Source organism: Mobula hypostoma, chromosome 7 (genome assembly GCF_963921235.1).
Source record: "Mobula hypostoma chromosome 7, sMobHyp1.1, whole genome shotgun sequence".
NCBI lineage: Eukaryota > Metazoa > Chordata > Chondrichthyes > Myliobatiformes > Myliobatidae > Mobula > Mobula hypostoma.
In genome coordinates, this window is record NC_086103.1 from 118045187 (window position 1) to 118061000 (window position 15814).

Below are 15814 nucleotides of genomic sequence, written 5' to 3' on the forward strand. Positions count from 1 at the left end.
CACACAACAGGACATGGGAAAACCGGAAAACCTGGAATAAGGATTGATGAAGCGGACTGTGAACCAGAATGCAGACTTCAGGGACAGGACCATGACATTATCTGGTCTCTACTAAAGTTATTGCTTGAACTTCAAGGCAGAGCTGCCCACAACAGGAGAGAAAAGTATTTGGATGTGCAGTTGACACTGGTGCATTTTGTTTGATATTTGCAGAACCAGCCAAAGAACATAGGAGTAAAAATATGTTCAGGAACTGCTTTGACTCAGCTGTGAGTAATCTGCTGTTAATCTTGTGTGAAGACTACAGGAACACCATATTATTCAATCACCTGCATAGAAATCAAAGCGAGTGGACAGAAATGCAGAGACAATTTTACAATGAATAAGTCATTGCAAGGTTTCAATGTTTATCAGCATTACTGAAATTCCACATATCTAAAGTACTCAATAAAAATATGAACAAGAATATTCCAGCCATGAGAAATAAAACTTGAGTTAAAATGTAGATGATTTTATTTAGAAATACATGATAATTTTCCAATTGGATCATAGTTACTGATGTAAAAGGTAAACTGCTTAGTAGAGAAAGAAATAGAAATATTACATTGAGAATCTTCTGTATGGTTACTACTACAATAAAAGATAAAACATAATTTCTGAAAATGTATGAATACATATATAATTTTTACCACAGACCTCAGCAAAAGATCATGGCTTGATACTTAACGGTATATTGGATTCACACTGCACATTACCTGACAGTTACTGTTCCACGCACCCACATCCTATCTTCACAGTCACAATCTCCTGTCTGAGATGTACAGTTTGCAGCATATTGTCAGTATCACAAAGCCCTGCCCCTTAACTGCCCTGATAGCCTTTTAGTGATTCATAACGCCAGAAGGCCTTTCCCACTGTTTCCAAAGTTTCTGCTGATAATTAGAAAAATATTAACATTAGTTAAAACAATTCAGAAGAAGCAAACCACATATTACTGGAGGTCAGAAATCCCATGAAATAGAAAAGGGTCATGCTTAGATGTACCAGCCGTGGTAAGGTAACGCTGAGGAATACAGAAGAAGAATATTCAATTCCTTGGCCCAGCAGGTTGAGAATATAGTAGTAATTGGACAGAACAAGAGGTTAAGTGCGTCGTGTCTGAACTCTAGCACACTTTATACTTTTGTACTGAGGTATACCAGCATGGAAATCCAGAAAGCACCAATATTCACATTGCAACTAACAAGCAGTTCTCTGTAGCACTACTAATTAGCATGATCCAGTCTACTTATTGTATTTTCTCCATCCACACTTGCTGCCTGACATGCTGAGTAATTCATTAATTTCATTTTTGTAGGAGATATCCAGCATTTGAAGCATTTACTGGTGGAGAACTTTAAAGGATAGCTGTTGTCTCAATGACAAGTTTGTGGTGTTTAGAACAGGCTTTACAAGTTTAACCAAGCATCATAAAGACCCTTGGGACTAAAGACAGCTCTTTTGGGTGATTTGATAAGCAAACAACATTTTTTTCCTAATGTAATGTTCTATATGTAATAAGACGAAGCACAATAACTGTACAATGCTTACAAAGATACTTTAGAGTCAAAGAACATGGAAAATAGTACAGCACAGGAACAGGCTCTCCAGCTGATGATGCTGTGTTGATCTAATTGCATTAGTAATCAAAGCCAGAATAAGTCCTATTGACAATTACCCTCTGTCTTCTATAGACAAGCCAATTCTGAATCCAGATGGCTAATTTACCATAGATGGCATCTTAATCTTCTGGATGAACATCCCATAAAGGGACCTGTCTCATGGCTTACTAAAATCCATGTAGATAATATCCACAGCTCAACCTTCATCAATCATTTTTATCACGTCCTTAAAAAATTCAATCATTAGTAAGACATGACTTACCTTATCCATAAGAATCCTCCTGGGTAACTTCCCTACCACTGACATGATACTCACCAGTCTATAGCTTCCAGCATTATCCATATTTCCCTTCTTGAATACTGAAAAAAGCATTAGCTTTTCTCCAGTGCTCTAAGATGTCATTTGTGGCTCAAGAGGACATGACCCCAGCAATCTCAATAGACAATAGACGGTAAGTGCAGGAGTAGTCCATTCGGCTCTTTGAGCCAGCACTGCCATTCACTGTGATCATGGCTGATCATCCATAATCAGTACCCCGTTCCTGCGTTCTCCCTATATTCCTTGACTCCGCTATCATTAAGAGCTCTATCTAACTCTTTCTTGAAAGCATCCAGAGAATTGGCCTCCACTGCCTTCTGAGGCAGAGCATTCCACAGATTCACAACTCTCTGGATGAAAAAAGTTTTTCCTCAACTCCGTTCTAAATGGCCTACCCCTTATTCTCAAATTGTGACCTCTGGTTCTGGACTCCCCCAACATCGGGAACATGTTTCCTGCCTCTAGCGTGTCCAATCCCATAATAATCTTATATGTTTCGATCAGATCCCCTCTCATCCTTCTAAGTTCCAGTGTATATAAACCCAATCGCTCCAATTTTTCAACATATGACAGTCCTGCCATCCCGTGAATTAACCTCATGAACCTACACTGCACTCCCTCAATAGCTAGAATGTCCTTCCTCAAATTTGGAGACCAAAACTGTACACAATACTCCAGGTGTGGTCTCACCAGTGCCCTATGCAACTGCAGAAGGACCTCTTTGCTCCTATACTCAACTCCCCTTGTTATGAAGGCTAACATGCCATTAGCTTTCTTCACTGCCTGCTGTACCTGCATGCTTACTTTCAGTGACTGATGAACAGGGACACCTAGATCTCATTGTACTTCCCCTTTTCCTAACTTGACACTATTCAAATAGTAATCTGCCTTCCTGTTCTTGCCACCAAAGTGGATAACCTCACATTTATCCATATTAAACTGCATCTGCCATGCATCTGCCCACTCACTCAACCTGTCCAAGTCATCCTGCATTATCACAACATCCTCCACACATTTCACACTGCCACCCAGCTTTGTGTCATCTGCAAATTTGCTAATGTTACTTTTCATCCCTTCATCTATATCATTAATGTATATTGTAAATAGCTGCAGTCCCAGCACTGAGCCTTGCGGTATCCCACTAGTCACTGCCTGCTATTCCGAAAGGGACCTGTTAATTCCTACTCTTTGTTTCCTGTCTGCCAACCAATTTTCTATCCATGTCAGTACCCTACCCTCAATACCATGTGCTCTAATTTTGCCCACGAATCTCCTATGTGGGACCTTATCAAAGGCTTTCTGGAAGTCCAGGTACACTACATTCACTGGCTCTCCCTTGTCCATTTTCATAGTTACATCCTCAAAAAATTCCAGATTAGTCAAGCATGATTTCCCCTTCGTAAATCCATGCTGACTTGAACTAATCCTGTTACTGCTATCCAAATGTGCCGCTATTTCATCCTTTATAATTGACTCCAGCATCTTCCCCATCACTGAAATCAGGCTAACTGATCTATAATTCCCTGTTTTCTCTCTCCCTCCTTTCTTAAAACGTGGGATAACATTAGCTACCCTCCAGACCTCAGGAACTGATCCTGAATCTATAGAGCATCGGAAAATGATTACCAATGCATCCACAATTTTTAGAGCTACCTCCTTAAGTACCCTGGGGTGCAGACCATCAGGCCCTGGGGATCTATCAGCCTTCAATCCCATCAGTCTATCCAACACCATTTTCTGCCTAACGTGAATCTCCTTCAGTTCCTCCATTACCCTAGCTCCTCCGGCCACTATTACATCTGAGAGATTGTTTGTGTCTTCCCTAGTGAAGACAGATCCAAAGTACCTGTTTAACTCGTCTGCCATTTCCTTGTTCCCCATAATAAATTCACCCGTTTCTGTCTTCAAGGGCCCAACTTTGGTCCTAATTAATTTTTTCCTCTTCACATACCTAAAGAAGCTTTTACTATCCTCCTTTATATTCTTGGCTAGCTTGACTTCATATCTCATCTTTTCTCCCCGTATTGCCTTATTAGTTATCCTTTGTTGCTCTTTAAAAGTTTCCCACTCCTCTGGCTTCCCACTCATCTTTGCTCCATTGTACTTCCTCTTTTTAATTGTTATACTGTCCTTGACTTCCCTTGTCATCCACGGTCACCCCTTATTCCCCTTAGAACCTTTCTTCCTCTTTGGAATGAACTGATCCTGTGCCTTCTGTATTATTCCCAGAAATACCTGCCATTGTTGTCCCACTGTCATCCCTGCTAGGGTATCTTTCCAGTCAACTTTGGCCAGCTCCTCCCTCATGGCTCCATAGTCCCCTTTGTTCAACTGTAACACTGACACAGTATCTCATTTCTTGCCTCGCTCAATAACCTAGGATATATCCCATCAAGCCCTGGGGACAAATCCACCTTAATGTTCTTTAAGAAACCCCGCACTACCTCCCATCTATCTCAAAATGCCCTAACAGTGTGTATGCTCCACACTGATCTCACCATCTTCCACGTCCTCCTCCTTAGTAATTTCTAATGCACAATGTTCATTTCAGACCTCACCCACATCCTCCACCTCCAATTGCATGTTCCCTCTTTTTTCCTTCAATGGTCCTACCCACTGCTTAGTTATCCTAGGGATATAGCGATGATTCAGTAGCCAGGATGGATACATATTGACAGGTGTATGCACTGATAATATTTAATTTAGTCATAAAAATTAAACACTAACATTTGGAGTAACAAATTTGCAACTTCTGCTTGTAGTACCTGTCATATAAGCATTATATTTCGACAAAATGAATCACAAAGCAGAGGTGAAGATTTATTCTTGTGTGCTGAAAATAATAGGTCATTTCCTCGTGTTATTAAAGGGCATTGGAGATTTCAAACAGAATACAAACTTTACTATACATTTCAAATGGTGCACCAAGATACAAAGGCATTAAATGTTCATTGTTAGTGGAAAAATCCACTGATCACACACAATTTGGGGATCACTTTCACCTCAGAAAATTGTAACTCAATTGCTTTTCATGTACCTTATTCGTCATTCTCTTTAAGCAGCATTAAGCAGCACACATATTTGTCTCAAAATACAGATGCTGAAAAAACACAGTGAAAACAAAATAAAAAATTACAAGTACTCAGCCGATCAGAATCGAAATCAGGATTTATTATGTGAAATCTGCAGCATAACAGTGCAAAGATTATAAATAATAAAAATAAATCGTGCAGAAAAGAAGAAATTATGAGGTAGTGTTCATGAACTTATGGACTGTTTGGAAATCATTTGGCAAAGGAGAAGAAGTTATTTCTGAATTATTGTGCGTGACTAGCCAGCTCCTGCTTCTCTTCCCTAATGTTAGTAATGAGAAGAGGACATGGTGAGGGTGATAGAAGCAGCTTCTTGGGGCACCACTTCCTGAAGATGTGCTCGATGTTGTGAAGGTTGTGCCCCTGATGCATCCGGCTGGATTTCCAACCTTCACAACATATTGTGATCTTGTGCAATGGAGACTCAACATGAAATGGTGGAGCAACCATCCAGAATCTGTGTATCACTAGCAATTTGTAAGAGGCTTTGGTGACCTACTGAACCTCTTCAGACTCCTAACAAAGTCGAGCTTTGCACCAATGTGCTGAGCTCAGGATAGATGCTCCAAGATACTGACAGCCAAAAACTTGAAGCTGCTCACTTATTTCATGGCTGACCCCTCAATGAGGACTGGTGTGGGCTCTCTCAACATCTTCTCCCTGAAGTCCAATTCCTTGGTCTTGCTGACGATGAGTCTGAGCTTGTTTTTGTAACACTACTTAACCATCTGATACAGCTTACTTCTTATTCACCATCTTGTTGCCATTTGAGATTCTACAAACAACAGTGCTGCCATTGTTTGAGTTATGCATAGCCACACAGTCAGGGCTGTTGCATCAGTAGAACAGTGGGCTAAGAGTGCATGCTTGAGATGTGCTTGTGTTAATTGTCAACAAGGAAGAGATATTATAACTGATATGCAATGACTGTGGTCTCCCAGTCAGTGCAGGAAGTTAACAATCCACTAGCAAAGGGAGGTACGGAGGCCCAGGTTTTGAAGTTTGGCTTTGAAGATCAGGCAATACCTAATACTTCAGGTTAATGACCGAAAACCCGAACTAGGAAACTTCGAAATCAAACATGTTTTATTTTGCAGAGAAAAATCGGAAGGATGGAGAAAACAAAGTGAATGGTCATGAAGGGGTGGAAATCAGGAGAGATTGTATGACACAAGTACACAAGTGGTAGGTGCCAACGTGAACTTCAAGATTCAAGATTGCAGTTGAACTGGAGATGGACATGAATGAGCCTAAAAAAGGAAGTGTGAAACATAAGAAAGGATAAGGACCGAAATATATGGACCACAGTTATTATTCAGTCCACAATGTGAAATTAAAATGGTTTGCGTATAATAAACTAATTTGGAAATCTGAACTAAAAGACAATATTGGAGATATCATCAGGCCAGGCGGCAACAATAAAGAGAGGAAAATGTAATAATGTAATTACTGTTACATGTTGATGACCATTTATCAAACCTGGCCCATTCTGATACAAGTGGAAAATATTAGTTATTCTAAATTGTTGAATTCAGCACTCACTCCTGTTTCTCACCTAGTCTGAAGATGAGACACTATTTCTTAAGGTCACATCCATAAGAACATAAGAAATAGGAGCAGGAGTGGGCCATCTGGCTCGTCAAGCCTGCTCTGCCATTCAATAAGATCTTGGCTGATCTTCTGCATAACCCTTAATTCCCCTAATTTGCAAAGATTTATCCAACCTTATCTTAAATATGTTTACAGAGGTGGCCTCCACTGCTTCATTGGGCAGAGAATTCTATGGATTCACCACTCTCTGGGAAAAGCAGTTCCTCCTCATCTTTTCTGGTTGGCTGCCAGTGACTAGTGGTGTTCCTCAGGGGTCAGTATTGGGATCGCTGCTTTTTACATTGTTAGTCAATGATTTAGATAATGGAATTAATGGCTTTGTGGCAAAATTTGTGGATTATACGAAGATAGTTGAAGGGGTAGGAGGTAGCGCTGAGGAAGCAATGCAATTGCAGCAGGACTTAGACAAATTGAAAGAATGGACAAAAAAGTGGCAGATGGAATACAGTATTGGGAAATGGATGATACTGTAATGTACTTTGGTAAAAGGAAAAATACTGCAGACTAACATCTAAATAGAGAGAAGGGTTTAAACTTTAAACGTGAAGAGAGACTTGGGAGTCCTTGTTTAAGACTCGCAGAATGTTAATTTACAGGTTGAGTCTGTGGTAAAGAAGGCAAAGACAATGCTGGCATTTATTTCGAGGGGAATATGATGTACAAGCAAAGAGACAGTGCTGAGCCTTCGTAAGGCATTAGTCAGGCAGCACGTGGGTTATTGTCAACAGTTCTGGGCCCCACATCTCAGACAGGATGTTGTCATTGGATAGAGTCCAGAGGAGGTTCACAAGAATGATATCAGGATAGAAAGGGCTAACATATGAGGAACGTTTGGCAGCTTTGGGCTTATACTCAATGGAATTTCGAAGATTGCAGGGAGATCTCATTGAAACTTGCCGAATGTTGAAAGGACTAGATGAGGTAGATGTGGAGAGGATTTTTCCCATGGTGGGGGTATCCAGAACTAAAAGGCACAGCCTCAAAATTGAGGGGAGAATCTTTAGAACAGAGGTAGGGAGGAATTTTGTTTTAGCCAGAGAGTAGTGAATCTGTGGAATGCTCTGCCATAGACTGTGGTGGAGGCCAAATCCATGCATATCTTTGATCATTTCCTGATAAGTCAGGGCATCTAAGGATATGGTGAGAAGGCAGGTGTATGGGGTTGAGTGGGATGCAAGATCAGCCACGATGGAATGGCAGAGCAGCTCTCAGTTTCACATCATTATCAGGTTTTGAGTCCCTACTGGCTGCTGTAGTCTTGAGCTTAAGTTTCAAAATTCCTTTAAGGCTACACCTTAGGTGTCCCAGAGTCCTGCTTGATCGAGACTTGTGCATGCACCATACTTGCACCATCCAAGGCGTCACCAATATAGAGAACTCAAAGAAGGCAGCAATAAACAGGGGTTAAGAGGTAAAGTTGTAAGAAGGCTAATGAATATAATCGAAGATACAACTGCTAAAAAATCTTTTCTAAATACTCAATCTTTCCCAAACCATCTAAAATGAGCAAGACATATAGGCTTTGCGAAAAGTCATGGTGTCTTGATTAACTATTTTACTTTTGCTTAGCTTTTCTCTCGAACTATGATTCATATCACCAGTCTGGCCAAAACAGTGGAATCACGGAGTGCTTTAAAATGTAATATTCAAAACCAAATAAAATACTCAAAAATATTTTGTGATATATTTAAATGATACAGCTTTGTACAGTTTCTTTTAAATATAGTGTAAATAGGCTTATTACATAACAAATAAACAATGTATCCTGTTGATGTAGGAATGTTCATTCATTCATTCATTCATTCTTCGTCAGTTTTCTTGATCCTGATCGTGATATGTATTAATCAAAATCTTATGGAACTTCTCCCAGCACATATAAATTTCAGTCCATCCTAATGCAGTGGTCTTGAGCACATTTCAGTACAGGGTTTGGCATTCTCTAGCTTTCACTTGTGTGACATGTGTTTTGCAACTTACCTGGGTGCTTTGCAACCACAGGAGAATATGCTGTAGTTTAATTATTTGTCTAATACATGGTCTAGTAACTGTTCTTGAAGGCTGTTGGATTGCATTGTCTCTCAGATTGTTGCCTGGGCTGGGGGGCATGCCTTATGGGAATAAGTTGAGTGAACTCTGCCTTTTATCCTTGGAGCGACAGAGGATGAGAGATGACCTGATAGAAGTGTATAAGATGATGAGAGGCATTGATCATATGGATAGTCAAAGGCTTTTTTCCAGGGCTGAAATAGCTAGCATGAGAGGGCACAGTTTTAAGGTGCTTGGAAGTAGGTACAGAAGAGATGTCAGGGGTAAGTTTTTTACGCAGAGAGTGGTGAGTGCGTAGAATGGGCTGCCGGTGATGGTGGTGGAGGTGAATATGATAGGGTCTTTTAAGAGACTCCTGGACAGGTACATAGAGCTCAGAAAAATAGAGGGCTATGGGTAACCCATGGGTAAGGACATGTTCAGCACAGCTTTGTGGGCTGAAGGGCCTGTATTGTGTTGTGGGTTTTCTATGTTTCTATGTCTTTATTGTCTGAACTGGATTTTGAAATGGCCCAGTCCCTGAACCTGTTATTACTTCTGAAGTTATCACATTGGTGATCTTGCTTGCTTTCAGAATGCGTATACTTCTGCACGATAGAAGGAGATTATGAGGGCATCTTTTACTACTTTCATGGCCTTTCAATCTATAATAGTTGGAACAACTTTGGTGTATGAGTCAACTGATATACTGTAGATAGTTCCTTCTTCTATGTGAGTTCACAAGTTCATGCCATGCAGTCTTCTCTTGCAAAGCTCATCCACAAAGATTATTCTACAACATGAGATGGAAGAATCTAGTATTTTTATATACTTAAGAATACCTACAAAGATATAGAATTGCTGGAAACACAGTCCCATGCATAACAAAGTACTGCACAATAGTATTAAAATAAAGCAAAATTACATGTGAAGAGGGATCTAGTTCTTTTTCAGTGTATGTGATAAATAAACTCTTCTTGGGCTTCTGGGTGGGTGCAAGTATTGACCTTAACAGATATTTCGATGACAAACTCTGCCATCTTCTCAAAGACTGGAATTTGATTATAGATAATGTGGGTCAGTGGAAACCTGATCGGATGAGGACTAACCAAAAAGGAGGGATGGACACAGGGGTCTAAATACCACTGGACTAGACATGCCCAGGCATCATCCCTGGTAAAGATAGCAGAGTTTCTCATTGAAACATTGGTTAAAATTGATAGCTGTACCAGGCTGTAAGCTCGAGAAGAGTATTCATCAGAATTACATGTACTTCTCGATGTGTGTTTGTGGAATACAACATGCCTTATTTGAACACATCATTGTATGCATGGACACTGATTAAATATTAGTACTGCATATTGCATACAATATACAAATAAGACAAAATAACTGGAAATTAATTTTTAACTGATGACATTATAAGAATGCAGATGGTGAGCAATAATAAAACAAAATGCTTACATATTTTGAGGCAACTGGGTAATTGTCCACTTCTATGATGGCTTTGGTGTGACTTCAGATGGGTGTTTCTATTTATTACAATTTTTTCATTCAGCCTTCAAGTTAAGCCCATTTACTCACATAATTAATCTTCTTTATGATTACTATTTTCCTTGTATATAGATTATTTTTATATATGGTAAATTACTTTCTGTATTATTCTATCTTCATGGTACAACCTGGAACAGAGCAGTACTGATGACAGATGTCACTGATGATTGTAAGACTGTTACGTAACTACTATAATTATCAGAGCAACACAAAGAGAGGAAAAGTATTTTGGATCTTTTCCAAACTAGCGATAAATAATGAAAACTAATGAGTTACATTACTAAAAATCCAAAAGCTGCTGGTGTCACAAAGATTTAAGTAACAACGGTTGCTGAACAGTAAAACTTTGGCTCTTGGATTGTATTTTAGAAATACATGATTTTAGTAAAGAAAATTGCAATTTATTATACCATTCTCTCTACCCCACACCCACCCTCTTATAAATATATTTTGTTTTTTACACTTTCTCCGCTAGTCAAGAACAAGGCATGTAGATTCAATAGCCCGCAATACTGGTTTTCAGTGTTCTGTAACTGTTTAGTAAAACTAGCTCCAGGAAGGCAAGGGCGGAGGGCCCCTCAGGACTGTCCGCAGTCGTTGCCACAGCTAAGAGGCGTGGAGGAGATCAGTCTGCAGCACTTAACGGGCCCCCTTCAATATTTGTATGTGCACTTTTCCCCTCTTTCTATCTGAACCCTGCTTGTATAGATAGTTTCAGTCATGATACTTTTGTATACAACTATTTATCCACTGTGTAGTATTTGCTCGCACTTATTCGTTGCAGATGTTGTAATCAGGAGTGAGTAATATTTTAAAAGAACTGTGCGTATTTCTATTTCAGGGAAAGCGGCTTAGGTCTATAACAGATACAAAATTCACATTAGGTCTAAATTCACACTGTCATCGGGTTCCGTTTTAATGCAAAGTTTAAAATTATCTAATCAGGGTCGCGCGACTATTGAGCTTAGTATTTTACAAGTTTGCAAAGAGAATCGACTGTAAAGCCGCTGTGGTGCGAAGCATTATCCAACTTACCCGTGTTTCTGAGTTTTTTATTTCTGAAGACGGCCACGATAACGAGGAAGTTGCCCAGAATGTCCACCGCCGTGGTGAAGATCAGCACGCTGGACAGCGCAGTGACAGCCCAGGCGGCGCGAGGAGGCCCTTCCAACGTGGGAGCCCAGGCGAAAGCCGAGTAATTCCTCAGCGAGACATTCTTTGGCATGTCTGGAAGTTTGTGCCACACACCCACAGCTTTGACCGGGTGGGGTGGGGTGGGGGTGACGAAAGAAAACTTCTAAGTATAGCAAAACGTTTTCTGCCTTGTTGCCATTTGGAAGGGACTGACCTCGCTGGAGAGGCGAAGGTGTTAAATGTGTGGAGGGCTGTTACGCCAGCTAGTTATGTATTCAATATTGATGAATTCGAAATAGGGCGTGACTGCCTACCTCTTATTTCCCTGGATGCCTGTCTATCTGTTCTCTGCACGCCGAAAGGGTGAATTAAAGGCAGCAACTTGGCCGCAGATCGCCAGCAAGAATCCTCTGGAGATGTCACTCTTGACTGACCGTCTATGGGCTCGTCTAAAGCGATGTGGCAGCGACTCTATCAGTACTAAACATTAGGATGCGAGCTCCGATCTCTAAACCATACTCTCCGATCAATTCAGATAGTTATGAAAAAATTCACGCGTGGGCATTGTCCACATCTCCGGATGCTGGAGAGGAAGCAAGTTATCCTCGAGCTTGGGACAGGGTGAACGGAACGGAGAATGAGTGGAGAAAGGCAGGGAGTGATGTACACACCACTTCTTCCCACAGCGTCAACGTCACACTGCGCGGAATGCCCTTAAATTTAAAAACTAAACGCAGTACTCACGAATATAAATATTCACCTCCGAAACTGTCACTGGATGCAAATATTTTTCCCCACAGAAGAGGGGAGGTTTGACAGATGCAATTGTGTGTGAGTGATTTAAAGCAATGACCTGTCTAGCTGCTTACCCAGTTTGTCTTGCGCCAGCACCGGTACAGATACTACGGTCACTCTCGGCTCCCCCAAACATTCTCTCTGGCTTGCGGCGCTCTTTGACGAAGCAGAAACCATGCATAATGTGTGTTTTATTGCTCCAGTGTGAATACTACTGGCTGGACCGCCTGACACTGCGGGGGATATAAACCAGTGAAATATACTCTACCCGAAATGAAAATAAGGTCGCTGTGGCTAATGTTTTAAAGAGGTTTAAAGTTATTTGTCGGGTTTGAGAGCGGTGATTTAGAACAATAAATAATTAGCCTGAACTGTCGGGAAATAATGCTGGGTAGCTTTTGAATGGGTTTTCAAATCGCTACCTCGAAATCCTTCTTTTAAAGATATTCATTAAGACTTGGCACTTCGATCAACGATTTGCCTCTTTAGGATGTTTCGGCAACAAACTTTGTTCTGCTGATACTTCTGAAACTCCTCGGGATATATTGTCTTGTACGGCATTTTCTAGCCACAAATTGTTGAACGCAGCGATGAGTACCTGTATTTCGGTAGAACCAATAAAGGCAGAAAAATTCCCCGAGGGGTGTCACTGGAAAGTAACTGGAGAATAGTTCCTCACAGGTTGTCCAAAGCTGCTGGATGTCAGTGCTCGAATGAACTTTCTCGACCAAAGTGTACAGTTAATATATATGCCTTGTGCTTGGTCCTATATATTTCAAAATAAACTACCTTCTGCACGAAAGGTGAAAGTATTTTTTAATTTTGTGCATTGAACAAATAGACCAGTGCTGTTCTGATTACATCTGTTGAATAAAGTTGTCGCTATGACTGTGCCGCGGGCGAACATTAAGAAACACTCCAATTGAACCATAGTTAACAAAGCAAACCAAAGTATGAGGATCTACTGCACGTCTCCTGTGCCGTGCTTTAGAAAAGTCAATCCGACTGGATTACCGGAAGCAACCAGTTATGAAATATATTTTATAGGAAACTCAGTCCAGTGGGAAATCTATTTAGCTAGCAATTAAAGTTCGTACTTTAATAGATAATCCCGTGCAAGATTATTTAGTACTGGTATTGATTTATTGGTATTGGTTTATTGTCATATGAACCAAGATAAAGTGAAAAGCTTCTCCTGCAGACTGTTTATACAGATCAAATCTTTACACAGTGCATTGAGCATTAATAAAGCAGAACAAAGTGTAGCTACGGAAGGTGCAGTACAGGAAACGGTTAAGTGCACGATCACGGCGAGTTAGATCGTGAGCCAAGAGTTCATCTAATCGTACAAGAGGTCTGTTGAAGAGTTTGATAACACTGGGACAGAAGCTGACCTTGAGCCTGATGGTACATACTTTCAGGCTTTTGATGGGAGGCGGCAGAAAGGAGGACGTCCGGGGTGTGTGTGGCGCTAGCTTCTCAATATGAAAAGGATGTCTCCTGAGTGCAAACAGTGGTGCCCACGTACTAATGGAATATATGTAATCTGAACTCCGGAGATGGTTTACTGAGGCAGCCAGAAGAATAGACAGAGTTTATAGAGAGAAGGCTGACTCCTCCGATGTGCTGTGCTGGAGACAGCTCTACAATTTCTTGCGGCCACATGCAGAGCAGTTGCCATCCCAGACCACTATGCATCCAGACAGAATGCTTCCCTATGGTGCATGGAAAAAATGGATAAGAGTCGACTGGAACATACCGTTTTTTTTTAGCCTCCTGAGAAAATAAAGGTGCTGGTAGGCTGTATTAGCCATGGTATCAACATGTTTGGATCAGAACAGGAGTTTGATGATATTCACACCTAGGAACTTGAAGCTATCAATATCAATCCTCTCAACCGCAGCACTATTGATATAAATTGAAATAACTATTTATTACAAGAATAAAATATTAGCACATCCCTTCAACCAATGCTGGTGTTGGGTCCAATTTCCCAGATCTGAAAATCCAACAATAGGCTTAACTGGATGAAACAGTCATATTTTGGGAGATGTGGCATGTCCAGCTATCTAGTGTCAATTCTTCCAGCAGCAATTCTTCTAAATCAAACTGGAGCATATTAGTTGATAACAATGATCTCAAAGTAACTATGTCCATTTGTGGATCTTGAATGCATTGCTATCCCATTTTGAAGAGTATTTTTAAATCCTTGAAACACCAGGTTCAAAAAGGAATTCTGAATAGGAAGTTAACACAAAATAATCTGCAGATGCTGGGGTCAAAGCAATACTCACAACAGGCTGGAGGAACTCAGCAGGTCGGGCAGCATCCATGGAGAAGATCGGTCGACGTTTCAGGCCGGAACCCTTCATCAGGTTCCGGCCTGAAACGTCAACCGATCTTTTTCACGGATGCTGCCTGACCTGCTGAGTTCCTCCAGCGTGTTGTGAGTGCTGAATAGGAAGTTGTTAGTTACAATGTCCACCAATTTTCACATAGAGATTGCAAAAATTTGACAGATTCATTGTGGTTGGCCAGAGGTGAGAACTTGGAATCAAAATTTGTGCATGACTCCCTACATTAAATGTTTAAATTCAGCCATAAATCCAAAAGGTGTATTTTCCCAACAGTGAAGGCTTCACACAAATTGTGGCTTTAAGACTGGATGACATCATTCAGCTTAAATTACATGATTATTTCTCCTCACACAACTCCCAAAGGCAATGCATTGTTTCATTGTAGGAATATGGTTGGTTGGTTGTTTGTCCATCGTTGAAGTCGATGAGGACCTCGACACTATTATGATGGTGTCGAGACTAGCGCGTGATTTGGATTTAAGTGAGGGAGAGTTGCGCAGCATCAGCCTCACTCTCTCTTCCCAATTCCCATCTGGATCCAGTGGCAAGACAGAGTCTAGACGGCTGGAGATGGGACTAGGTGCAGTGGATGACCAGGACGTCTTCTCTGTCTTGTCCTGCTCTACACGTTCCATGACGCTTGCAGAGACTGCCTTCTTGACCGTTGGACCTTCCATAGGTCTCGTCCGCTCAATCCGCCGGAGTCTGTCTTCACATGCTGGGATAGACAACTCCCTATCACACCGAGGGTTTGAGACCCGTTGGCTACCCTCACCTGGTTTAGCCGGCTTGTCAAAGCCGTTGCCCGGGGTGTGGCCACTGTCGCATGTAAACAGCTACGAGGAGCCACAGGTAAGAGCTGAGTGCCAGGTGGGGACCAAAGGTGGACTAACCACCCTGAAAAGGACGCGACATTTTCCCCCACCAGAGGTGCTACCCCTCCCTGACACCCCATACACCTTTACTGAAATTGTCGATTCCATTGTGAACAATGAAATTGCCTTGTCTGTAAAATACAGGAATGGACCTTTTTTTTGTGAAACATGGTGATTGTTTCCAGCATTTAGCCTCAGATTTTTGGCATCTTTGGTAATTTCCTTCCAATTTACAAGTGTTGTACTAGGCATGAGAATAAAAGACCATAAGAGCATAAGACATGAGAGCAGAATTAGGCCATTCAGCCCATTGAGGAATATACAGATACAATAAAATGTTTATTATTTAGTTTTACCAGATCACTGGAAAATCTTCAGAACTGACAATGAA

General features: G+C 41.0%; 1 protein-coding gene across 1 annotated transcript in view; it reads right to left on the bottom strand.

Annotated features, from left to right (window-relative positions):
- The window catches only part of LOC134349940 (melatonin receptor type 1B-like), a 79111-nt gene extending 66739 nt beyond the window's left edge, over positions 1-12372 (bottom strand). Inside the window, exons 1-2 of the mRNA XM_063054894.1 lie at positions 12273-12372; positions 11298-11414 (exon numbers count right to left, since the gene is read on the bottom strand). Coding sequence (XP_062910964.1) covers positions 11298-11414; positions 12273-12372 — 217 coding nt within the window. The remainder of the gene's footprint in view (positions 1-11297; positions 11415-12272) is intronic.
- Between the last annotated feature and the right edge of the window lie 3442 nt (positions 12373-15814).